The 24,402-nt window shown below is 55.1% G+C and overlaps 9 protein-coding genes across 9 annotated transcripts; 7 read left to right on the plus strand and 2 right to left on the minus strand.

The window, feature by feature from the left end:
• The first annotated feature begins 569 nt into the window (after positions 1-569).
• On the plus strand, positions 570-2,722 carry B0H18DRAFT_1032519 (uncharacterized protein). Its single transcript, XM_048030126.1, has 8 exons — positions 570-965; positions 1,019-1,088; positions 1,141-1,325; positions 1,377-1,646; positions 1,703-1,844; positions 1,897-2,064; positions 2,116-2,479; positions 2,535-2,722. Exons 1-8 carry the CDS (start codon positions 756-758, stop codon positions 2,548-2,550), a joined length of 1,425 nt encoding a protein of 474 aa, XP_047888755.1. The 5' UTR covers positions 570-755; the 3' UTR covers positions 2,551-2,722.
• B0H18DRAFT_1032521 (uncharacterized protein) lies at positions 2,723-5,345 on the minus strand. Its single transcript, XM_048030127.1, has 9 exons — positions 5,325-5,345; positions 4,500-5,238; positions 4,377-4,446; positions 4,143-4,327; positions 3,823-4,092; positions 3,623-3,764; positions 3,401-3,568; positions 2,989-3,346; positions 2,723-2,931 (listed from the first exon to the last, which is right to left on the minus strand). Exons 2-9 carry the CDS (start codon positions 5,085-5,087, stop codon positions 2,916-2,918), a joined length of 1,797 nt encoding a protein of 598 aa, XP_047888756.1. The 5' UTR covers positions 5,088-5,238; positions 5,325-5,345; the 3' UTR covers positions 2,723-2,915.
• A 2,048-nt stretch (positions 5,346-7,393) lies between these two features.
• On the plus strand, positions 7,394-10,373 carry B0H18DRAFT_682990 (kinase-like domain-containing protein). The gene is made up of 8 exons (XM_048039151.1): positions 7,394-7,696; positions 7,754-7,912; positions 7,966-8,100; positions 8,148-8,711; positions 8,764-8,859; positions 8,912-9,664; positions 9,718-9,788; positions 9,849-10,373. The coding sequence occupies exons 1-8, from the start codon at positions 7,580-7,582 to the stop codon at positions 10,156-10,158; spliced, it is 2,205 nt and encodes a 734-aa protein (XP_047888757.1). The 5' UTR covers positions 7,394-7,579; the 3' UTR covers positions 10,159-10,373.
• Positions 10,374-10,865: 492 nt separating this feature from the next.
• Positions 10,866-12,078, plus strand: B0H18DRAFT_823524 (uncharacterized protein; the record flags this gene model as incomplete). The annotated part of the gene is made up of 5 exons (XM_048039324.1): positions 10,866-11,108; positions 11,165-11,472; positions 11,526-11,609; positions 11,668-11,929; positions 11,980-12,078. Coding segments are annotated over 5 exons (996 nt in total), but the record flags the coding sequence as incomplete, so codon positions are not given.
• A 517-nt stretch (positions 12,079-12,595) lies between these two features.
• On the minus strand, positions 12,596-13,162 carry B0H18DRAFT_830371 (uncharacterized protein; the record flags this gene model as incomplete). The annotated part of the gene is made up of 1 exon (XM_048039387.1): positions 12,596-13,162. A coding segment is annotated over one exon (567 nt), but the record flags the coding sequence as incomplete, so codon positions are not given.
• A 396-nt stretch (positions 13,163-13,558) lies between these two features.
• Positions 13,559-14,777, plus strand: B0H18DRAFT_1032554 (EF-hand protein). Its single transcript, XM_048030128.1, has 6 exons — positions 13,559-13,677; positions 13,729-13,741; positions 13,795-13,938; positions 14,066-14,131; positions 14,204-14,351; positions 14,400-14,777. The coding sequence occupies exons 1-6, from the start codon at positions 13,675-13,677 to the stop codon at positions 14,449-14,451; spliced, it is 426 nt and encodes a 141-aa protein (XP_047888760.1). The 5' UTR covers positions 13,559-13,674; the 3' UTR covers positions 14,452-14,777.
• Positions 14,778-14,811: 34 nt separating this feature from the next.
• B0H18DRAFT_1032556 (uncharacterized protein) lies at positions 14,812-17,474 on the plus strand. The gene is made up of 7 exons (XM_048030129.1): positions 14,812-14,974; positions 15,035-15,340; positions 15,396-15,589; positions 15,639-16,479; positions 16,527-16,717; positions 16,769-17,081; positions 17,142-17,474. The coding sequence occupies exons 2-7, from the start codon at positions 15,091-15,093 to the stop codon at positions 17,228-17,230; spliced, it is 1,878 nt and encodes a 625-aa protein (XP_047888761.1). The 5' UTR covers positions 14,812-14,974; positions 15,035-15,090; the 3' UTR covers positions 17,231-17,474.
• Positions 17,475-22,203: 4,729 nt separating this feature from the next.
• On the plus strand, positions 22,204-23,251 carry B0H18DRAFT_683113 (uncharacterized protein). The gene is made up of 2 exons (XM_048039152.1): positions 22,204-22,222; positions 22,289-23,251. The coding sequence occupies exon 2, from the start codon at positions 22,401-22,403 to the stop codon at positions 23,106-23,108; it is 708 nt and encodes a 235-aa protein (XP_047888762.1). The 5' UTR covers positions 22,204-22,222; positions 22,289-22,400; the 3' UTR covers positions 23,109-23,251.
• Positions 23,252-23,414: 163 nt separating this feature from the next.
• B0H18DRAFT_883111 (uncharacterized protein) lies at positions 23,415-24,125 on the plus strand (the record flags this gene model as incomplete). The annotated part of the gene is made up of 2 exons (XM_048040955.1): positions 23,415-23,788; positions 23,936-24,125. 2 exons carry the CDS (start codon positions 23,415-23,417, stop codon positions 24,123-24,125), a joined length of 564 nt encoding a protein of 187 aa, XP_047888763.1.
• Positions 24,126-24,402: the final 277 nt, after the last annotated feature.

Genomic DNA, 24,402 nt, shown 5'->3' on the forward strand with positions numbered 1-24,402 from the left:
CAGGCAAATACGCGAAATTAGTCCCGAGTCCGCACTCTTTGTAGGTAGTCCGCAGCAAAGTGCGGCAGGCCCTCAGACTGACATTATCACCTGCGCCTGTGTTATATAGACTATGGGAGCACGCTCGTCACTTCAGCTTCCCTTCCTCTACGGCTTATCCTTTTCTCTTCTCTTTCCGAGTCATCTAGCGCCAACCAACCCCCTTGCCAGTAATGGACTCTCCGAGTCGGGGCGGTGCCTCCTCGCCTTCTTCACCTTCATCCCCCTCCTTGTCCTCTGCCGCTTCGTCCGCCCCGTCCGCCTCCTCTTCAGCCTCCTCTTCATCCGCATCGTCCTCTCACAGTTCCGGCGGCAGCGACAGCTCGGATATCGTTGTGGTCTACGCAGACGTTCTTTTATTGTGCTTCCTGGGCCTGCTCGTGCTGCTCGCCCTTCCAAGGGCGATTTCGCGGCTTTCACGTGCCTCTGAGTGGGCTCGAGGTCTCTTCTTCTACAGGGTGAATGTCTCGGACAACTTCGGTTCGCAGAAGAGCCAGGGGCTTCCTGCGACTGACCGAACTGGACAGACCAAGTACGAGAACGCGGAAGCCAGCATTCAGGCCGTAGATTCGCGCGGGACAGCCGGGTCATATCTCGGTGGGAAATTTGCAGGATCGACATTGCGTCTCATCGCGCCCGGCACCCGGGAGTCACGGCCGCCTAAGCACACGCCCACCTGGTCTACGAGGTTTCCTGGCATTGCCTGGGTCCTGGGCATGCAGGTTCTTCCTGGCTACCCCATCGGCACGCTTTTCCTTATGTTGTGTTGGGTTGGGGTCATGCTATACGCCGGGCTGCTTGATAGCAACCCATTCTCCAATCCTGGCAGGGCTGGGATCCTCGTCGTCAGCCAGCTTCCTCTCGTTTTTGTCTTGGGGACGAAGAACAACGTCGTCGGCACATTGATTGGGCAGGGTTACGAGAGGGTGAGCCTGATTCATTGATCAACCAGCAATCCGCTCTACTAATAACGGGATAGCTCAATTATTTGCATCGCTTTGTCGGTCGTTTCCTCATATTTGCAATCAATGTTCATGCTATCGGACTCAGTACGTGTGTTGTCCTATAAACTACCTGCATCATCTAAAGTGCGTCCGCTAGTGTACGAGTTCACGAGCACCAGCGCCTGGTCCACGGTCATCAAGATAGCTCACATTCAGTGGGGCCTCGTTGGCCTTGTGTGCATGGACCTTCTCTTCTTGCTGTCTGTCAGTACTTTTCGACAGATGTTCTACCACGTCTTCTACGCCTCCCATGTTGTCTGCGCTATCATCCTATTAATAGCGGTGAGGCTCTGAATGATCTCCATTTGCGGCTTACTCATCCTTCATGCATAGACGTGCTTCCACAATCCTACAGCGCAACCGTACATATTCTCCGCCGTCGCCGTCTACGCTCTCGACCGTCTGCTGCGCATTCTGAAGTCTCGCATCACCTCTGCGCATCTCCACCCCGTCCCTGAACTCAGCATGGTGCGCGTGCAGGTGCACGCTGTGAATGGCGGCTGGCGGGCGGGTCAGCACGTACGCATCAAGGTGCTCTCAATGGGAATGGGTATTTACGGTTGGATGGAGCCTCACCCTTTCACCATTGCATCGGTCGCTGAGGTGAGTACAATTGCACGATATCGAGTTGACAGATCGGATGCTGAGGCTCTCGACAGAACGCCAACGGACAGGGCTTGACACTCATGTGCAAGAAGGCTGGTGATTGGACCGGGAAGTTATACTCACTTGCGCAAGGCAGCAAGGACAGCGAGTCTCAGATGGGGAAGGACGTAACCGTTTTGGTCGATGGCCCATACGGTCCGTTTCTCTCTACTCTTCTCGCGCGTGATTACTCATGTCCGTCTTTTAGGTGGGCCCGGAAACACCATTGTGACAAGCTACTCGGGCGCCATGCTCGTCACTGGAGGTAGCGGATTGACTTACGCTCTGTCTTTGGTCGAGGAATTTCTGCAGAAAGGCATGCAAGGCACGAGCTCCGTCCTGGTCGCTGAATTTATATGGAGCGTGCCGAGTCCGTGTGAGTGCACCATCCAGACATGAAGAACCAATTGATTGAAGATTTGGCTAGCGCACCTCTTCCCCATGATACCCATATTCACTCAACTGCTGGACCAGGCTGCGCTAGCTAATCTGTCTCTCCGCATATCAGTCTTTTATACCCGTGCAGTGGCGGAGGACGCTTTACAGGGACTAGATATGCTTCCCCCAGGTCTCTCACTTGCACCTGGTCGTCCACGCCTTGAAAAGACGCTAGGAAGTGTCGTCGAAAGGACATGCGAGGCGTACACTAGCAGTGACGGTAACGGGTGGCCAACTGGTGTATTCGTTGGTGCCTGCGGGCCACCGGCTCTTACGGAGGAAGCAGGGAATACCGTTCGGAACTTCAACAGGGACAGGTTCCACGCCGTAGGCGGCATCGAAGTGCAGGAAGAGTGAGTCTCACTTTCGTCGTCGTCAGTTCGCGAATTCTCACTCTATTTCTTCCAGGAACTTCTCCTGGTAAACCGTTCCGGTCTAGAGGCATACACCAGCGATTGCGCATGAAACATGCGATTGTAGAGGTTTCATCGACATTTTGTGGTTATCCGGACATTCATATGTAGATTGCGTGTTCCACTGATGCTGCTGAACAGCGCGGACATAATGTATCAAGTTGGTTGACCGCATTGCCGTCTGTATATTTGCTTGTTGACCATGTTGCGCGTCCATCTATATATTGGTGGTGGTACATGAGGTTCAAGCTAATAATATCACAGCATGCAAAGTACGAATGTTGATAATCATGTCCGAAATTCCATCTAAGGCCCCCCAGTTCTTTAAGCGAGCTCCGGACAGCAGGCCGCCGTAATTCACCATGGTCTGAGTTCTTCACCAAGAGAAATTCCTAGTCACAGCAGTTGATCAGACCCAGATAGAGACATCGTGACCGAAGATGACATACTCCTCTTGCAATTCCACGCCACCGACCGCTTTGAACTTCTGTCGATCGAAAGTCCTGACAGCTTCCCCCGCATGCTCAGTGAGTGCGGCCGGCCCACACGCCCCAACGAGGACACCTGATGGGCTTTGCTGCGATTCGGTGCACAGTTCGGACGTCCGATCGACGACGCCCTGCAGCAGTCGTTCAAGAGGCGGTCGACCTGGAGAGAGATCGAGACCAGGAGGCAGCACTTGCAGTGACTGCATCAGGTCGTCGGCTTGCGCGCGTGTGTAGTAGACGGATATCTGGAGGGAAACTCCGGACGCCCGAGCATACTCAAGCAATCGACTGAACAGGGGGACCATTGGGACGAGCGATGCTAGTCCCACGGGGAACGATGAGCGATAGCTTTGTTATCGATAAAGACACTCACAAGGATTTCGAACGCTCCACACGAGCTCGACCATGCGGGCTCTACTGGACCCAACCGCCCGCATCTGGAGCAATTCCTCGACTGTAGAGAGTGCGTATGTAATGCCGCTGCCACCCGCTACGAGCATCACGCCGGAGAAGCTAGTAATGACGGTGTTCCCTGGGCCGCCTGCAACCCATCGTGAGCTGCACGGCATGGGCCGTATGTAGCATGTGTACGTACCGTACGGCCCATCTATCAGGACTGTGACGCTCCTGCCCGTTGCTGCTTCCCCGTCCTTCCCTCGCTGTGCCAAGGAGTATAGCTTCCCAGTCCAATCTCCAGCCTTTTTGCACATTAAGACGAGGCCGTCCCCGTTCGGACCCTGATAGGAATGGTTCAGAACACTTATCGGCGCATGCAGGAGAAGAATGACTTGTTACCTCACAGACACTAGCGATAGTGAAAGGGTGAGGTTCCGTCCAGCCCAAGATACCCATTCCCAATGACAACACTTTCAGCCGGAGATGTTGTCCGGCGAGCCAGCCGCTATTGATATGAGGAATATCCACGCGTACCATACCGAGCTCGGGTATAGCGCGTAGAGACGCAGTCGCCACACGTGTCTTGACGATGCGTAGAATGCGGTCCAATCCGTAAATGCCCACGGCGGCCAATACGTACGGTCGGGCCTTGGGGTGGTGCATGCATGCCTAAAGCCACTATTAAACCATCTACGAGATGCGAACGAATGAACACTTACAGCTGCCATCATGAGAACCGCAGCAACGACATGGGTGACGTAGAAGACGTGGTAAAACATCTCGCGGAAAGTGCTGATGGAAAAGAGGAAGAGGACGTCCATGCAGATCAGCGCGACCAATCCCCATGTGAGATGCGGGACTGTGACTACCACCGACCAGCGGCCAGTGCTCACGAACTCGTACACTGTGTATGCAGGTGAGACAAGGTTCATAATTTAGCAAAGTCTACTTACACAAGCCGATAGCATGAGTGTTTATCGCCAGGATAACGATGCGTCCGACGGCGCGATGGAGATAATTGAGCTACGACGGAGTGTGGTGAGCATCATACTGTGTGAGGTCGCGAACACACTCACCCTTTCGTATCCTTGGCCCACAAGTGCTCCAATGATATTGTTCTTCGTACCCAGGGCAATAACAAGGGGTACTTGGCTGACAGTCACCAGGCCAGCCCTACCAGCATTCGTAAAAGGGTTACTATGGAATAGCCCGGCGTAGAGTACCACGCCGATATAAGCGTAGATCAACAGCAGTCGGCCGATTGAGTATCCTGGCCTGATCTGCATGCTCAACAGCCAGCTAAGGCCCGGAAAAGCAGACGACCACGAAGACATATGCCTCGGAAGCTCGCCCGTAGACGGCTCCCCGGTATTCAGAGTCGACGGATTTGCATCCATCGCCCTGACGCTGACATTGCTCTTTTCCGATTTGCCGTCCTCGGGAGAACCTGCACCAGAAGAAGTGGCACTGCGCTGAGTCGACGTCGAGTAGAAGAGAAGCCCTTTGTGCCATTCGGAGAGGCGCATGAAGCGCACCACCGCTCGCGGGAGGGCGAAGAGTGTGAATACACCTAGGACAGAAAGGAGTAGGACGTCGACATGGAGAACCAAGGAGTCCGTCGGGTTATGACTCTCCGCAGGATGGCCTTGAGGTGGAGAGCTCATGGTGGGTGATGAACCAAGGCGAAAGTCGGAGCCGCTCGATGCTCAAATGCGAAACGGTGGTCGACGGCGAGTTGTGGGAGTAGGGGGGACCCGGTCAACTGAGCTCCGGGAACGGACATTATATATGACCGTTCAGACCTGTGAGTAACAGCTTGAGATATTCAATTCCGGCCATGCGGAGAGACGCACGACTCGAGGTAAGATCGCGTAGGTCCGCACCGCCTAGATCGAACTCACCATGTTGCTTGAGAGTTCCCGATGCGCGTCTGGGGAAGTGTCATCTCTGAGAAATACTCCTAATTAGGTTTAGTCCGGGGGTGCCAAGACTAAGCAGTGAAATACAAAGTGAGCAGATGAGACCGCACAGTCAGGAATAGAACGCGCAGCTTCGTCCTCAAACCCGTCATGACAGCCGGGCCATGGAGGAACCAAGCAATACCCGTACTGCGGGAGCAATCCTGCAGTGCAATCGCTCAGACATCTCAAAATTCAATTCGGGAGAGACTTACGCAAAACTAGCACAGCGAGGTCGTGGAATCCACACTGCGCAGTTGTTGACAACGCCTCTCGGGAGTGTTAGCTGCGGGAGGCTGTGGCGCAACCGTTCCTACCACTTGAAGATCCCCGATCTTCTGCTATCAAATCGCCTCCACATGCCTGCACATGCCTGCACAGAGTGCGGGTAAATGACTTCCACTTTAAGTTCTCGACGCCGGCGTGGATTCTCCCAACTGAGACAAGATAGATACTGGAGAAGCAGTGAGCAATGCGGAATGTAGGTTATCAGCACTTCGCACAACACTTGCATGTGCTAACGGTACCAAGCCTACTCCGAGTGTTGCAGCAAACAACCAGGAATGAACAATGCCAGTCGTGCATCTGGCTCGATAGGATTGCGTACTCAAAGACGTGCGACGCACGCGACCGATAAACACTTTTTGCAGCCTTTCCTGTCCGAATCTTCCGTAAGTACCAGCCTCGCGTGTACAAAACGAGTTCACCATCATGCCTCATGTCTCGGGAGACCTTAGTTTGCGATGAGATCTGGATGAGACCGCTGACGGTACAGCATCCACATATTCAAAGTGATTGCGATTGTTCTTTCGATCAAAGCAAACTATCTACCTGATTGGTAACCGGTGAGTAGTCGTGGTGAGCGCCATTGCAGTGATATCTGAGTGATATTGCGATGATGGGGCGTAAGTACGGTTGCTGGATAGTCTGAGGCCGGGCTATGGAGCTGAAGGCCTGACTCAGACAATAGATCCAAGTCATGATTTCATGTCAAGTGAATCTCACCTGTGCAATCGCACAGGTAGGCGTCCACGAAAGCAAGGCATAATCGTCGGTGTCGCAGCGCATACCAAAACGGCGACACTTATCATGCTCTGTAGTATTTACACAAGATTCAGAAAGTGGACTCACCCATCTGCTCATCTCGTAGGACGACACGCGAGACGGTATACCACGGTACCTGATAGAATGCTCAACTTCAAAGGAGAGCCCGACTCGCGCACGGAATATTTCTGCGAAAGCGAAATCATGTCAGCCCGTGTCAGCCTGTGTCGAGCGAGCGGCACTAGCAGAGTTTGCAACAGTCTTCGTTGCACACCATAAGTGCTAAGCTTGTAATTGAACGTTTGAACGGTGGCACTTACCATATTCGTCGTAAGTAACTTTTTTGCCTGTCGTAGGATGCGAGGTTTGTGGTCACCCATAGCCGGGGCCCGGGTCAACCACACCCATCATACTACTGATACGACCCTCTCCTAAGATCAGGTTAGAGTTATACTTACATCCAGTATAGAGAGGTGCTAGAGGGACGAGGCTGGTGAGAGATGGAGAGGTTCGTGATAGTTCGTGAAGACCTCAACTTATTACTGCGCCACCGCCACGTCTACGCAAGGCCGCGGTCCGTCGGTCCGAGAGGGCCGCCCTCCACTCAGTCTCCACTGTGGACGGAAGCGGAAGCGCCCGCGTCCAAAAGCGGAACAGCTCTCGAACATCACACCAGACTCGGCCAAGTCTTCACAGATTATTGTCATGTTGTATGGGGTGAGTATCTAATGTGCGCAAGCTTACCATAAGTGCTAACGCAAGCACCAGTGGCCTTGGCGCAGTATGAAAGTATACCTTGATCATTCCAGTTCTGCCGCCGCAGTGGCAGTCAGTAAGTACTTGGCAGGCCGCAGTCCAGGCGTACTACATAGTAGTATGTACTTGCGAGCAACTTGGGATCGATCCATCTATTCACCGACAACTCTCAATGATATGCGATATACCCTAGACCTTCATTTCGCCAACGAGTTACTCAACAATATTACACAGAACGAGCCCGAGGGCACAATGAGGCTGACACGTCCACTGCACACATCAGCTGAGGCAGACCGCTATGGCGAACACGCTGGTGTCAGCCATCTGTTCATGCCATCCTCACATGGATTGGACTGCGGCGTAGTCTTGTGCAGCCTGCATCGAAGCTCACAGTCATCATGGGTTTCCTCGGCGACACCATCCGGTCTATCAAATGTAGGGCGAAAGAGACCGCCAATGCTGATCTGCTACCGTCCGGAGCGGAGAGGCAGACGTTCGAGGAACATAGAGACGAGGTAAGCTTGGTTTACTATCACTTGTGCGTCGTGAACTGACGGCTATAACTACGTGAGTATCGTTTTCTCGCCCCCGTGATACAGATCGGGGAGCCTATTCGTGCTGAGCGACAACGCGAGCCCGGGTTGCGCGTGTACAGGAAGATCATCGAGGACCTCAAGAACGCTGCTAAGAAGCAAGAGCCCGCAGACTTGCCCTTCGAAAGCACAAGAGTCGTATGTGCGCTTTGCATGAATTCTGTTACAATAATCAACGCTCTGTCAAATAGGATAACAACGAGCTCGAGAAGCAAGCTCGGTATAAGGCCGACGTTCCCGAATATGTGGCGAACCCCGAAAAAGATGGGCTGAAGGACGCGGATCCCGCCTTTGTCAACAAGATTCTCAACTGGGCGGAGGACAAGGCAAGGAACGAGATCGTCGACGAGGATATTCTCTGACAGACGTCCAGATATTGCCAGTGCAAGGAGCTAAACATCTCGAGGCCCCGAGTCAACTAGGCTTGGCCGGTTCGCCCACATTATGCCACATTCCGCTCGACGCACCGTGCCTTGCGCCCGAGCCTGAGCCGAAGATCGCTACGACCCCCTCTCTCCAGCCGTCAGCATGTGAGTCTCTCGTCGACGTTCCGGAGGCGAAGTGTGCGCCCCCGAGTCTCCCCATCCTCAGAGCATCCGACTTCCGCCCATTGAAGCTCTTGGGGAAAGGCGGCCAAGGCACAGTGCTTCTCGTAGAACACAAGCTGGCCGGGACGACCCACGCTCTCAAGATCATGGCGAAGCACGTGGCGAAAACTGAGGACAAGGAGAACAGGTCCCCGGGACAGAAGTCGAAGGACCATCCGAACGACAGCGATCAGGGCCGAGACGCTCGCAGGGCGGACAAGGCGCATAAGCGGATCTATGAAGAGCAGGCGATCATGCGCTCTCTTGCTGTCTTTCCGAGGGAGAAGATCTCGTGTTTCTTAGATTTCGAGGCCTCATTTCATGACAACGCGCACTTTTTCTTGCTTACGGTGCGCGTACATTTATACAGCGTTCCAACGATTCCTGATCATGTTGCTATAGGGTTACGCGCCCAGAGGTGATCTATGGACCGAGATGGAGCGGTACAAGGCAACCGGAATGTCCGAGGCTATGATCCTAGGTTATGCGGCGGAAATCGTGGGTGTCCCTTCAAGAAGATTCTCTCTTGTTAACTGAACGTCGCATGCAGGTACATGTCCTCACGGTTCTCCACTCGTTCTCCGTACTCCACCGCGACTTCAAGCCGGACAACATCCTCATCGACGCACACGGACATCTCCTCCTCGCGGACTTCGGCATCTCGCGCGCCTTCGATCTCCCTGCGGTTGCCCGGCCGTGGGTCCAGGATGAACCTGCTTCCACCCTCAAGCTGCACGTACCTGTGGTCGTGAAACACGTTTCCGGATCGTCTCTCGTCCTCTCAGTGCCCTCGTCCGTGGATGCTCCTCAGGCCGAGTCTGTCGAATCTGCTGCCATGCATCACATCGCTGCTGCACCGACGCCCGTCAACACCGAGGCTGCCGACAGCCCGGAGCGCGCCGGGCGCCGCAGAGAAGAGCAGTTTCGCGAGCAAGAGGAACGTGATGCCCTCGCACGCCATGCACGACTCCGTGTGGAGGTCGAGGAGCTCCAGCACCGCAAGAACCTCCTGCGCAAGCTTGTCCGCGAGCAGCTTGCCGTGCGGCACATGACCCTGAATGTGTGCGGCACGCCTGGCTTCGTCGCGCCCGAGGTCTACAGGGGCCCTGCCTACTCGTATGGCGCGGACGTGTGGGCGGCGGGCGTCATCGTGTACAAGATGGCGTTCGGCAAGCTGCCGTTTGGGCTGACGAAGAAGATGGAGATGCAGGACAGGGTGAAGCAGACTTGCCTCAGCCCTCTCGAGTTTCCCGAGGACAGCCGCAGAAGCGCTAGTCCTGCGTTCAAGGACCTTCTATCCAAGGTATTCATCTGTGCCCTATTCTCTTCGTTGTTACGCTCAACGGGTTGGTACAGATGCTCGAGAAGGACCCGTCGAAGAGGCCTCAAGCGAAGGACCTCAGGCTTCATCCTTACTTCGCCGTCATGTGCGGTTGTTCCTCTCGCCGAGTCGTGTCTGTGCGATCGCTGACTGTCTTGCATCACAGAGACTGGGACGCGATTTCCCTAAGAGAAGGCTCAGGCCCTGGTGCTAACGCACATGCCACGCAGAAGAAGGCAGACAAGAAGCTTGCCATCCCGGAAGGAGCGTCCTACGCGCCTGGAGAGGATCCTGCACCGTGGATGGACTGGATCGCTCCCACACTTCGCGACAAGTTCGCAGCTCGCTCTACAGTGAACTCTCCCGAAACGACCACACAGGAAGGATCGCTCAGTGTAGCCGCCTCGTCTATGACGAGGTCGAGGTCATCCCGGTTGATGCAGCGGTGCAAATCGATGTGGAAGCTTTCGGCGTAGAATTATGTCGGATCGGTCTAGTATTATACGCATTGATTGTCGCGCCCACGTACATGTATGTACGTATACAACCGTTATGAGCTTCACCCTACTTATCGCTATTATTTCCGATCCCTCTACTTTGGGTGCTAATTCGAGACTCGGTGCGCCGGCCGCTCGGTTTCACGTGCGACACTGTTCTAGCCCCTGGCCAACCTAATCAGTCCGAGTCGTCACTAGAAGTCTAGAACTTGTCTAATCATCGTCATAGGCTCTATGAATGCAATACACGAGGTCGACTCCGTTCAAGGAATAAGTATAAAACTCTTGTTTGTGCACTCACAGGTGCTCCTTACCCCCATCCGTTCGACATTTGCGCGAACTCCGTATCCCAGTCGACCCCAAAACGGATCTTAGCTCTTCGTTGAAGACGCTAGGTCTCCTGGACGGTCACCAAACAACGACTGCACGTACGCGCGCAGACTCCAGTGAACACCCGGTTGCAAATGTTCGACGCGCCGACTCGGATGTCGAAACAGAGTACTCCTCCGGAACATACGGAGGTCCCACCTACTACGCATAGTAGTCGTACATCCTCAAGCAGAAGTATATCACACGCATCCACAACCTACTCCACTCATCCCAGCGCCATTCATCGCCCACTGACAGTCTTCTACCCCACACATGCTGTGTTCACACCTCACCATCCTGGACCCCGGCCTGCCTCTCCTCCCCTACATTGGTCCTCTCGCAACTCGCGGAAAAATCGCATCGCGCCCCGCCAAGTGCACGTCGTACATCACGCCTCAGCAACACCAGAGAGCACGGAGACAGGAATGGGAAAGGATCTGAGTGAAGCCATCGTCGTGGAACAGCGCCTGCACCATCCGCAAACAAGACTAAAGGCGCATCTCAGCTGGGACGTCTCCTTCTGGGTCGCGTTCGTCTTCACGCTGGGTTCAATCCTCTGGGTATGTATCCGTCCTTGCGTGGCTCGTACCGTTTGACTGAGGGCGACACTCTGTAGGTGATCAATGGGTTTCTGCTTTACTTGCCATTAGCGCCGTCGCAGTCTCTGCCGCACGCGAATGCAGCGGCGTGGACTGCCTTCGCCGGCGGGACGGCCTTCGAGATCGGCAGCTACCTCACGGTCGTGGAGGCGCTGAACGCAGGGCACGAGCAGCTCTTCGGGCCGGCGCTCTGGGGCCTCATGGAGGGTCGGGAGCATCCGGGCGAAGAAACGTCGACGGCGACATCGTCATGGTGGAAGAGGAAGGCAAGAAGGGCGGCTGGGATGAAGCTCGGTGTCAGGAGGAAGATCGACTTTCGATGGTTGTGAGTATCGTGACTCGAGTTCGCTGCCCCGATAAGCTGACATTGGTCGCAAGCGGCACGACGTCTTGGAGGGAGCTCGGTTTCCTGGCCTCTGTGACCCAGCTGTTCGCAGCAACAGTGTTCTGGGTGTCGACCATGTATGCCTTCGATTTCCGTCCTTCGACAGTATCCGCTGATCACCCGCGCTGCGAACAGCACGGGCCTCCCGGGCGTTATCCCCAACCTCAGCACTGCCCCACCCATAGCAATCAGCGACGTGTTCTACTGGACACCCCAAGTTGTCGGGGGTACCGGCTTCATCGTTTCCTCGCTCCTCATGATGATCGAGTGCCAGCGAAAATGGTGGTCACCGAACCTGCGGGCCGTCGGATGGCACATAGGCTTCTGGAACCTTGTCGGGGCGGTGGGTTTCACGTTGTGCGGCGCGCTGGGGTATGCGGCCCTCGCGTCTTCGAAGGTGAGTGATTCGGTTGGCCTCAAACGGGTGATGCTCAGTGTTTGGCGCAGGCAAACTACCAGAGCGTCCTGGCGACCTTCTGGGGTTCGTGGGGGTTCCTGATCGGGAGCACAATACAGCTGTACGAGACGCTGTGGAGGGAGAGTACCGATGCCGGCGACAACAGCCCTTCTGACTAGGAAAGAGGGAAGTGAGCGAGAGGGTTGTCGGCGTTCGCTCCCTACGGGGGCTTGTCGGGATGACGTCAGAAGTCGAGTTTGATCTCAATCTGCATTAATTGAGTGGATCCCAGTCAGACGAGCTGCACAAAGTCGTACGAACCAAGCTTACAGCTGAGAGTTGCTCGTCAATAACTCGCGCCAGATGCTCCATGAGCTGATTGAGCACCTTCAGGATGCTCGCCGTGCAGAACGGGCACTTGTTCTCGAGACTGCTCGGCGTCACCAAGTTGAGCCCGCCGATCTCCGCGTCGCCAAGCAGAGAAGCACCACACGGGCGCGCACCGACGACCCTCGACGCGCGCTCCCTGAACTTTGCTGCGTCGATTTTGAAGGGGAGGTACCGCGTGCTTGCGCCAGGCTCCTGATCGCTGCATTTCGGGCAGATGTACACCATCACGCCGTTGCGCGGCGGCTTGAGCACGGCAAGGTCGTGCGTGAACTGGCGGAGCGCGACAGACTTGCAGGCCTCCCGGTATTGAACGAGCCGGTAGACGGCCATGCCCGACATGCGCGCGATGGCCTTGGAAATCGGGGAGTCGTCGCTCGTGTCGGGTGGAGGAAAGTCGTGCTTGAGCGACTCGAGGGCGGCGGCGCATGCTTCCTTCTTGAGACGCAGACGGAGGGCGAGTCCGTAGGCTGCGATGGGTTCTGACTTGATGTGGCTCTCGAGGACGGACGTGCAGAACGCGCGCGCGACTTCCACCTCGTACTTTGAAGAGGCATCCAGCACCCCTTCGACTTCATCCAAGCTGAGAGATGTAGGCGGGGGGAGTGGCGAGGGGTAGCAAAGGCGTAGGAGGTGGCTGAGCGTGTGCGAGTCTTCCGTGACTGGCACCACTGGGATGTTCGGTACCTCGGTATCGCTAGGCGGTTCATTACCTACTGTTTGAGTCTGCGGAAGCGAGAACATGGTCGCGAAGAAGGGCGACGCTTCAGAAAGGATGATTTTGTGAACGCGATGGGGAAAGCCATCCGAGGATCGTAAGACTACGTCTCCGTTGGGCTTGTCGAAACATATGATGCTCTTGTCTGACGTCGAAGGCTCGTCAGACATCCTGTTGGACCTAATCGAGAATCCACGGGCTGGAGTCGACTCGACAGTTGGTCGAGACTTGGATTGATGATATCAAGCAGTGACAAAGAACCGGCTACTGTACCCCCTTGATTGAAGCTTCAAGAAGCTCGAAGCCTCGCTCGATAGTAGGCGCCAAGTCATGTTTCAAGAATTCTGAGTCCAAATGGCATCATAAGGAGAAGGATAAGTAATTGTGTCTAGACTGACAACTCTGACTCTTCATGTTTACTTAGAGGCCTCCGCAAAGCTACATTGGACTTATCATTATGTTGTCAATAACTGCGACCCTATACTTAAGTATGTCAGCCGGCCGACTGTGAAGGTCACATGACCGAGCGATGTAAACTAGCGCCAGACAGATCGGTCGCCGTCGCGCGCGGCGGCGGCGCGTTGCATTCAGGTCTTCCACCATCGCTGCATCTCTTTCCACCTAGCATTTGCACCAAACAATGGTCAGTTGAATGATTTCTACTGGGCAAGGCTGACCGTATCTATATTTCTAGAGCGATAACGCAGGTAGGCATGCTACTCGCAGTCACCGGCGAACTACACTGCATCACATTTCGTAGAATACAAGGAAGCGTTCGCGCTTTTTGACAAGAAAGGAACCGGAGCCGTGCAAAGGGAGGTGCTAGGTGATCTTCTACGGGCACTCGGCCAGAATCCGACGCAGGCGGAAGTTGCAGAGATAATCGCGGGGTCACCTCGGGAAGGTGAGTTCACGCGTCCTGTCGCCACAGAGCAGTCATCTTACGCGGCAATGTTACTTGTCATGCGCTCGAATCACAACCAAAACCTATGTTTGATGCGATTGCCTCATTTCTAACCCTTGATGCTCAGTCGATTACAAGACATTCTTGACAATTCTCAATCGACCAGACGGCTTCAAGCCTGCAGGAACACCTGGTCGGTTCCCACTTTTGCCCACATTGTCTTCCATCCTGTACTCATGACTCGGTACCATGACTATTCTCACAGATGAATTCATACGCGGTTTCCAAGTGTTTGACAAGGAGGGCAACGGATTCATCGGCGCAGGCGAACTCCGATACGTCCTTACACAACTGGGCGAGAAGATGTCAGATGAGGAGGTTGATGAGCTGCTGAAGGGCGTACCAGTTGGCTCGTAAGTGTTGCGAACCTGTTTCTACGTCGCCCCACTCATATATCGCAGGGACGGGAATGTCAACTACGAGTCGTTTGTACGCACGATTCTCAGCCAGTAGTTTGCGATGTTGTACAGGGGCTGCGTGGGCCGATGTACAATCCCGACGTATCATGGTGTTTTCTGTTGCGTATCTGTTTTCACGAGTCCAGTAGCTAACGCGTCGCTATAAAGCGCAAATGTATTCCTTTATACCAGACTCAGACATAACGATTGCATCTCAATGGGCGACAGGGACTTCAAGCCTCAAACCCGTTGACTTTGGGAGCTTCCCGGTGCGACGTTCTGTTGGTCTCAATATATGTACCATGTCCTTCGCGCTCCGTTGAAGTCATTGCACGGCGTTTGTATTCATGTGGTAATCGAAGTAGCTTGCTCTTGCTGTCATCACGATTCACGAACCTCGGCACGAACCACTGCTAACGTTTGTTCTATAGATGGAGCTTCGGGCCGTACGGACCGTCAGTTACCACCTACGGTTATGGGCTCAATCGACGACACCTTGTCATCACCACTCACTTGGCCCAGAACTTGATCGTCGTTTTCGCCCCAGCAGGCTGCTGAATAGCCTTAGATTCTCCTGAGTAAGCACAATAGCCTGTCAAAATCCTTCTCGTTTCTCTTACCTAATGCTATATCTACAGATAAGTGCGGCGCTGGAGGATTACAGTCGTCTCGATAGGTGGACAGTTTCCGAAGCATGTTACTGCAGTTTCCCGTCGATGTCTTCTTATACATCCTATCCTTCGTCCCCGTCAACGACCTTTATTCGCTTCAACTTGTGTCACGGCAGGTCAATCATCTAATCGGTGACAACGAGGAGAGCGTCTATCATCAAGCCGCCGTCCTGCACAGGTTCGCGCCGCCGGAGGTCCCGCTCGAGAAGGTGAAGCGGTTCGAGGCACGCAACAGCGCGTGGCTTGACGACGCCCGAAGCTGGAAGGAACTATGTGAGTGCTCAATGATAAGCTGCGTGATCCACGGGCTGACTGCTATTCGCCGAAGGTCGCAGATGGACTGTGGTCGAGCGGAACTGGGATGGACACGGTGCGTTGCTGGAGGGCGGGTATACATCAGAGGATGGTGTTCTGCACTTCAAGGTGGACGAGGAAGAACGGACTGTACTGGCTGTCTCGCGCACTGGCGGGATGTCGGTCCACGCCATGGAGGATAACAGACTGCTGTGGCGTTTCAGCAAGGTACTGTGCGATCCTTGTCCAAAGACGCACCGTTTCTGACCTTGATCAGGATTACCTCGTCCGCACACGATGCGAACTGTCCAATGGCTTCCTCGTCTTCCCCAGCAAGCACCGCGGCATCGAGATATGGCGCAGATCCAGCGATGTCTTCTCACCTCCCTCGTCCATGTCTTCCAACCGACACGCAGCGACCACACCCATTGCGGATCCTTCGCCTTCCGCCGCGCTTACCTTCCAGCTCACAGAAGCAGCTCACGCCTCCACCGACTTTCCACCAACGTCGTGCGATGGGCTACGTGGTCAGTACACGCCACACGCCTACATCGGTCAGCCATACGTCGACACGGTGCGCATCTTCCGGGTGCGCTTCCCGGTGCTCGCGGTGATGAGCATCCGAGACCGGAACGCTGTCCTGCTCTTCGATCTCGTCGACGGCACGCTCCTCCGCCGGATCGGTTTTGGCATGGAGAGGGTGCTCGGTGCGCCGGCGGGATTCCGGCCGCCGCCCGTCAGCGACAGGGTGGTCATGGACATCGACGTGTCGGACGCGTGGATCACGGTGTGTTTGCATTCGGCTGTCATCATCGTGCCGAGGAGTGGAGCGGTCAGCAATGACGAACAGACGCCACCAACGTTGGTACTCGCGGAGGACGATCCCCCGCAGCTCCTCCAGGACACGGCTATGCAACTTGAGAAGGTTGTGGACGTACAGGAATATACCGGCTCGCTCTACATGCCGCAGGCGTCCAGCGGCAGCCTTGCGTGTGTCCCGGGTGTAGATGCTATGCAGAAGTTCAAAGTCGTCCCACCTTCAGAGAGCGTCCAGCTTGCCAACAACCAAGCGTTGGTCCCCGTTGGCGGTAGACATGTTCCGCAGTGTTTTGTGGCAGGTATGTTGATTGTCTCTGCGTCCAGATCTCAACTGACCGCTGTGTAGCTCGGTTTTCGCCAGACGGGCGACATTTCGCTGCGGTTACGGTGTTTGGACTGCTGTATGTTGTACCCGACTTCGCGAGAGTGGCAAGAGGAACTGCGTCATTTGAAGAAATTGCAAGGCGTGTGTACATGGGCGAATGGTTACGTGACCTCGAGTGGGAAGGCCAGTCAAGAAGACTGGCAGTACAGACTGTATGTCCCTCCTTCGGACTCCCTTGACACTGCTGACCTGTTTGTTGCCAGGCATCCGAAGAGATATACCTCATTAACCTCGACAGCTCCCATCATTACTTGCACCCCACGCCGCCGGGAAGGATGGAAAGTTTGGACCCCTTCGCGAACATGACAGTGTACCACCTCACTGACTTTAGTAACCCCGATCTGGGCTGGGCCCGTGCGCGCGGAGTGGCATTCAGCGGCGTACAACTCACTCGGACGATGCTCTGGATGATCTGGGATCTCGCACTCCTTCGGCGGGCCGTCTCACAACAGAGGCGTACAGGACAAAGAAACGGATCACGGGATAGGGAGCGTGGAGGAGGGGTTCTGATGCCTTGTAAGCGTACTGTTCGAGTCTTATGCTCACTCGGAAGTGCTGACAATCGTCAATGAATAGCGGAAAATGGGAGCGTTTGTTTCATCAACTTTACCCCGGGTTTAGAGAGCGGAGGCCGTATCATTGAAACCGCGGAGCGTCCGCGTTAGCTCTTTGTCGTACAAATCCTTCGTAGAGTTTGTTTCATCATGCGACTCATGGGTAAGCATGATCTGTAGCATCAACTTGTATGTATACTGGGTGAGCTTTTAGTTGTAGTATCGACTCAGTGTGCTCGACCTCACCCCGCACTTGCCGCCGCTCACTTTGATCGGCGACTTCATATGTCTTCGCGCTGGTGATGCTGACGCCGTCCCGAGCCGGTGCACTGTCTTCTTGTCTCGGGTTTCAATGTCATGGGAAGAGCGGGTGAAGCTGGTCAGATACAAATCTTCCTGTTGTCAGCTGCGGCCAGGTTCTGACCGCACTCAAGGTCGCGAACCCGAGCCTTGTACTAGCGTCTCTTCATCTGTCGAGGTCATGTTTTGTTCCTAGACATCCGTACTGAGATGCGATGGCGGATTCTGCCACTACAGTCTTAGTCGTGAGTGTCGTTTTACTCATCTTGTCCTGAGTTGAGGTTGGCTTTGACTAGATTGGCGCTGCACCCGCGGGACTGATGGTGACGATTGCATATTGTTGAAAAGTCAAACCCTTGTGCAAAATCTCGACAAACGGACTGCTCATGGTGGCATCCACGGTATGTATTGTGGGTCAGTATACACTGTGAACAACTAAAACACTTGTCCAGCCTTGTATAGTCGAGCCTTTCGTTCTTCTTGGTGTCTTGGGGTCAACCCGGATACCCTGCAAGTTGCACCTCGCGTCAGATAGACACCGATGGTCCAAACCTCACTCGGATTGCACTGTCGACCACAGGACCGCGAAAGCCCGGCCATCAGAGTGAAGCATGAAGAATCCAACCACATTGTAAGTTACCAGTAGCCTCGGCGTGGATCTGGCCGGTTGCCATTCGTAAGTACAAATGCCGGATTTCTGATAAGTGACTGGCCCTGTCTTGCGAGCGGTTCCCTTGACAGATCAGTGATGCTCAGAATGTTTCTCAGAATCTCGGCATACATAGGAACTTATACTCGGAATTCGAATCTGCTTCGAAGCAGCAGTGCGGAAGCATGCGGGTTCTGCATCGGCCCGGAAGGGAAGGTACCAGCGGAGGTTGAGCGCAGTTACAGGACTCTGGATTTATCCGTAAGGACGACGCTGACCAGTCACAATAGACAGCGAGCCCTGCGACACGCTGACGATGGAATACCTGGTTGCTGTTGGGTCGCTCGACTCGAAGGTGCCACGTTGCATGTGGATAACGGGCCGAGCCCTTGGGGCCGACGCAGCATTTTCTATCAGTTGACTAAGTACTTCAGTCAGGAGGAGGGGTCAAGAGGAGGGGGAGGACTTGGAGGGGATCCAGAAGACATCAAGTTCTCGACGCCCTCTTCACGCATGCGCGCCAGCCGGGGTCTTGACGATGGCCGCGCTCTCAGAGTAGTCGATTTTCTCAGACCGACTCGGACTTTGCGAACGGATCTGCCCTGACTGAAGCAGGTGCGTTGGTTACACGCGCATAAGTAGTGACAGCACCGGCCCATGTGCATGCGAAAACCGCGTTTGAACACCGGACAGTCAAGAGTTGCGAGTTGCCCTGCTTACTGCCGCAGGTCGCACAAACCGAGAGCACCGTCGTCTTCTATAGGTAGCACAGCATATTATGTTATAACCTTCAACGTGACACTCACCTTGCGCAGGTCCGCAGGCAATAGGCATTCATTGAAGTCGGCAATACGATCCACCACTCTGCGGATGCCTCAATTTCAAGATAGAAGAAAGCAATGGCACGGGGGACCCGGATGCAGCGAAGATGCTCATAACATCTCAGAGGTGTAGCCCTCCGGATACCAAACCTTCGATGTCGTGTAATAATAATAGAAAGCGTTCGGTCCGACATAGAAAACCTTTGAAGGTTCTCCCTCCTCGGAACAGCGTATGGGCGTCCGCATCCGTACCTCCCAGGAGACGGATGACAGTGGCGACTCCGCGGCGTCCTTCACGAGGATTCCATTCATACTCACATCAAACCATGAACGCCGCGTTCATGAAGTAAAGGCTCAAATGTTTGTCCGGACAAGCCATGTGCAGAGGTGCCTATGACAGCTAGAATTTGTGCGTTGCAATCAGCCAAGGATCGCACTGTGACGGCTCGAACTTACGCAAAAGCGGCAGCATGATACAGGACACTGTGTTGAAGATGGATGAATGGTCTTCTCATTTGCAATGTCGGTGGTTTGCGGAGGCCACCCGACTGAAACAGGCTCACGGTCGAAAAACGTGCGTTACTGCGTGAAGAACGGTCGTGGAGACCCCAACGTGAGATGCGCACCGCATGGACCTGCTGCACCCGAAGGGAGGGCCCAGATTATGCGCACGCCATGGAACCTCTTACCACGACAGCGCCGAAAATATAACATCGACTATGAACAGACGATCCGCGACTGTGTACTTGCGTTTCTCGAACACATGGATCAGGAAGAGTGGTTATTTTGCCCCACTAGACGCAGTGTCTGGGATAGCAATGGTGGTGCGATGATAATTCCTTAGACGGGCCTAGATGAAGTGAGATACTCAGTGGAGTCTCGGGAGTAGAGGAAACAGAGCTGTTAATGAAAGTAGGAATTACGCACTCGGGTCCAGACTCCAGAGAACACTGTTAATTACTCAATCAAATAACACCGAAGGATGTCGCAGTCCTCACGGAGCAAACGACTTCTAGACGTGCGCATCGCAAAGCTACGGGTGGCCGTTGTGCTGGAAAGTAACCGAAGTCCGTATACCCTGGGTGAACCGGGAGCCCGTCTAGCTTCTAATATACGTGAGAAGGCACTGCACGTCAAAAATGTCTCCTGTAAACAGCGCACATGAACGCTGCCTTCGATGAGGAGAACCCTATCCCTATCCTGTCAACCCACCGTGACCCAGCGGCCCGCTCCGAAGTGTGCATCTGCGCTCCTAGGTTTACAACTTAGACACTGCGACCGAACACTGGCAGCGTGACTTGACTCGGCAAGCATATCCCGACCAGCCCTGCGACGCATGTAGTGGAGTGCACCAGGATAGGTACACTCGTACACACAAAAGGTGCGTGTACCCTAGCCAGGGAACGTCAGCGCCGGTCAACTGTGAGCCCGGTATCTAGGAAGCGACTTTATTTCAATAACGAAGCTTGACGCGCGAGCATCATGACGACAGCACACTTACCTCCAGTTGGCCGCATAAGTAGAACAGACGGCTCAAGCGTAAGCACCCGCATTTATCTCCGTGAGTGCGAGAGGGCGCGCTAGGCAGATCGTCGTGTCAAATGCCGCTGTTGTGTGGAACGTTGTGATGATCCATTGGACCAGCCAGGAATAGAACTGGGGGTGACCGGCGATCCAGAGCACCCGCTCCGGCGAACTCACTCGTTCGGCCTTCCCAGTCTTCATAGCTTCACCATACGACGAGTCGGCGATTTGAATGTCGGCATGGAATATGTGGTGGGGGGCACGTTCGCGAAGAAGACTCCCGGAGAGGTGCCGCCTGGGAGAAGTGTGCCTGAACCGTCCTGCGCGCGTTTGGTGGACGCGCGTATGGATTGAGTTTCGAGTCTGCTCAAGGTTTTCGGCTAGAGTATGCCCGGGGCTTCGGAGGCTAGTGATTCAATGCAAGTGTCCGGTCCCGAGTGGCGGGATACGAGACTTAGGACCGAGCTGCGCTTGTATGGCGGAGAACGCCGCATTCAGTGGACAGCTGCACTACGGCTGCGTGGAAAGGGAACCATCCTGAGTGGGTTGGTGTGGGAATGGACTGCGGATACGAAGGGCAGGACGTACGTCTTTGTCTCCGTCAGCACGATCGGCGCAACGCCTCAGTGAGCTGCGGTATGGTCCTGCGTACTCCACACACAGCATCCTGCCTAGCGTTCATGAGCAAGAGAGGCAGGCACTAAGCGTTCTCCTTGCTGGACGAACGATGTCACGTCGGGGCTTGGGCTGCGGCGATGAGCGGCGAAAGGCAGGCTTGAAGTTCGTACGGGCATCATACCGAGAGAAGACGTCTCACCGGCGAATCACGGACTTATCAGACGAGGGTGCACACTGCAGAAGAAAGGCCACCTGGACACGGGAGACGCATTGAGTCGCCTGATATGGCTCGGAGCCAGATCTAGCTAGAAGGTAAGTCAGCAGCGTTGTGGCGTATTGTCTGTATGCGCGTACTTCGGCAGTGCCACGCAATCCGGGATGCGCCTCGTTTCTGCTCCGTAAGCGAGAAGGGAATGCTGTATCGTGTTCCGTTGGTTGCAGCATCATCATCTGGCAAATACAAAGACATGCATTGGATGTTGGTCTGTGGGGCTTCGAGTCTGGAATCTGGATGATGAGCCGCCATTGCGCGATGGAGTCTTCTCGCCAGAGACGGCTAGTTGATTGCTGCCCGCAAAAGAATGCTTCCTGTACGATTCACTACTGCTTTAATTGATTCGTCGCTCACTGGTGGACCAGGGCTTCCTCGTTTGGTCCATTACGCCCGGGCCTATCTCAACCGGGCAGATGTCATCAGATGAGTCCTGCTACCCAACCAGGCGGATGATGGAATAGGATGATCCCCGTGTGCACGGAAGACTCGCCAGAAGTGTCCTTTGAGACGAGTTCAACAAGATCGCAGACGCAGACTCAGAAGGGCCCTGGTGAACTGAGATCCATAAATGGCAATATTTCTACTAAGTTATAATTACGGTTAACGTTATATTCGAAGCACCGTCCAGCGCCAAACGTCCGAGTCCTTGACACGGACGTTAACATCGTAAAGACAAGACTAAGTCGACGTACACGAAGAGCACCGCACATTGACCCACGCGTGTAGGGAGTGCACACGCGCACCCAGACAGGATTATACACAACATATCTATGTACTTACAAGACTGCCGGTGGATGAGCCGGTTCTACATTCCGAAGACCAGCAAGATCACAAAGAAGCCTACTGGACATGACGCGGGTCTCAAAGCATACTCACCCAATCCCTTGTTGTTATGGCAGTGATGAGATCATTGACGGGTGAGGTGCGCCCAAATCTCGCGCATCGACCTGGGAATCTCCATCTGACGGTTCAAATTCAAACAGGATGTCGGCACACTCTGTTCGCTCGATCGATGCGTCACGCGTGCAAGGGAGATCGAACAGGCTTCATGAACACTGTTGCTGTCATCCTCGCGCCGCATTCCTGGCCTACTAAATGTGTTCCGGAGCGCGCAGGCCCTGTATCTGCGAGCGTCCGACAGCGAATGTGGGCTCGGACAAACTATGGCACGGACCACTTCGGCAGCACGTAACGCTTGCACACGGCAGCACGGTGGGAGACAGGCAGCCCAGACCCACTCTGGCAGGCCGTATGCGAGGCAATCTGCGATTCAACGGCTTCCCCGCGCTCTCAGTGTTGATTCACAGGCTTGCTTTCTGCCAAGGACCGTCCGCATCTGTCCAGTCTGCGTCCGGCCATGCTGCCTCTTCTTCGACAGAACCGCTCCCCTTCGCGCCCCGTTCTGTTCACTACTTATATCCCTCCTCGTCCTCCGCCCTCTGTCTCTCCCAGCTCCCCGTCAATCACCTGCCTGGGTTCATCCCGACTTCGTGGCTTCCCGCATCCCCGAATTGCGGGATCACGCCTTCCCGTTTCGCCGCACTCCGCTCTTCACACCCGCGGACACAGTGTCTGTCATGCAGCTCTCGACCCCAGCATGGCCCTTGGCTCCATTCGTGGATGTCGATCCATCCACCATCCAAGCCCTCGTCAAAATTGCCGCCCTCATCGTCACCGGTCTCTCGGTGCACGTATCGCTCTCGCCACCCAACCCACCCGCGCCTCCGAAGGTGCGACTTGCTGCTGCACGGAAAACATTTTTTGAGCGCTGCGTTCGATGGGTTACTTTCTGCAGTAAGGTGAGCAGGCCGTCCGGTCGTACCTAGCTCGCCGATTCCACAAGTGTTTCTTTGCCTGACGGGGCACCCCGCATATGGCAAGTGCTTTCTCCGTCGATCCGCCACAATTCTGTGGCGGATGTTCTCAGCCCAGGGAGTAAGCTATTCTTGCTCCGTTAACTGGCTGGGCATTCGTCAAATAGAACGTCTTTCATTATACGATGTGCTACTGTCTGCTTCCACCTCTGCGTGCCGTGAGAGCGAGGAAGTCCTAGAGCCGATTTGCTGACGCGCACGTTCTTCGCGACAGATGATGGTGTGGATCGGCACCATGCTCGACATCTTGGCTACCACCTCAATCGCATTCCCCTCTCTCCCAACCGTTCATATCCTCTCGTCGATCCTCAGCCCATCTCACGCATCCTCATCACATTCGCCTCTCCTCAACGCATCGCCCCTGCTCATCCTCGGTGCGCTCGCTACTCTCTTTGGCGCTGTCCTCCGCCTCGCATGCTTTCGCGCGCTCGGTCCCCTCTTCACCTTCGAGCTCGCCATCACACCGAGCCACTCGCTCGTCACGACTGGCCCATACGCATGGGTGCGGCATCCGAGCTACACCGGGATCTACTTGACCCTGCTCGGCGCGAGCGCGGTCGGGCTCGCGCCCGGCGCCTGGCTCCGCGAGTGCGCGCTGCGCCTCGGGACGTGCGCCTCCCCGATCGCCGGGAGCGCGAACATCACCATCGCATGCGCAGACTGGAGCGCGTACCCGGTGTCCCTGCCCTCGAGCGCGTCGGCCGCGCCGGAGGTCATGTTCTCCGCGATCCCTGCGGCGCCGTGCGTGCACGTCAGCGGCCTGGGCGTCGGGGCGGCGCTGGCGTGGCTCGTGCTCGCGTTCTGGGCTGGGAAGGTCGCGTATGCGCTGCAGTGCACGAACAAGCGGCTCAGGACGGAGGACACGGAGCTGCGCAGGGCGTTCGGCGAGGTGTGGGACGAGTATGCGGAGCGGACGCGGTGGCGGCTGCTCCCGGGCGTGTTCTGAGGCGAGACCAGTGCGGATATCTGGACACTGGATATGGCGTGTAGTTGGTTACATGGCTGGTTGGAGTGTGGAACGTCGCATGTGACTGTGTATGTAGTATAGCGTAGTGTATGTACTGAATGTAGCGGACTAGTAGTAGCATTAGTACTACGAACGGTGTATTACTATAGAGCATGGATCTAATCTCAGATTCTCAACGACATCCTGACTCGAAAAATTGTATCACCGCTCTTTGAGTTGTGCAGTTCTCGGACAATGACGAATGTATTATGCAAGG

The sequence above is a fragment of the Fomitopsis serialis genome, assembly GCF_022376445.1.
Source record: "Fomitopsis serialis strain Sig1Antser10 chromosome Unknown B0H18scaffold_93, whole genome shotgun sequence".
NCBI classification, from domain to species: domain Eukaryota; kingdom Fungi; phylum Basidiomycota; class Agaricomycetes; order Polyporales; family Fomitopsidaceae; genus Fomitopsis; species Fomitopsis serialis.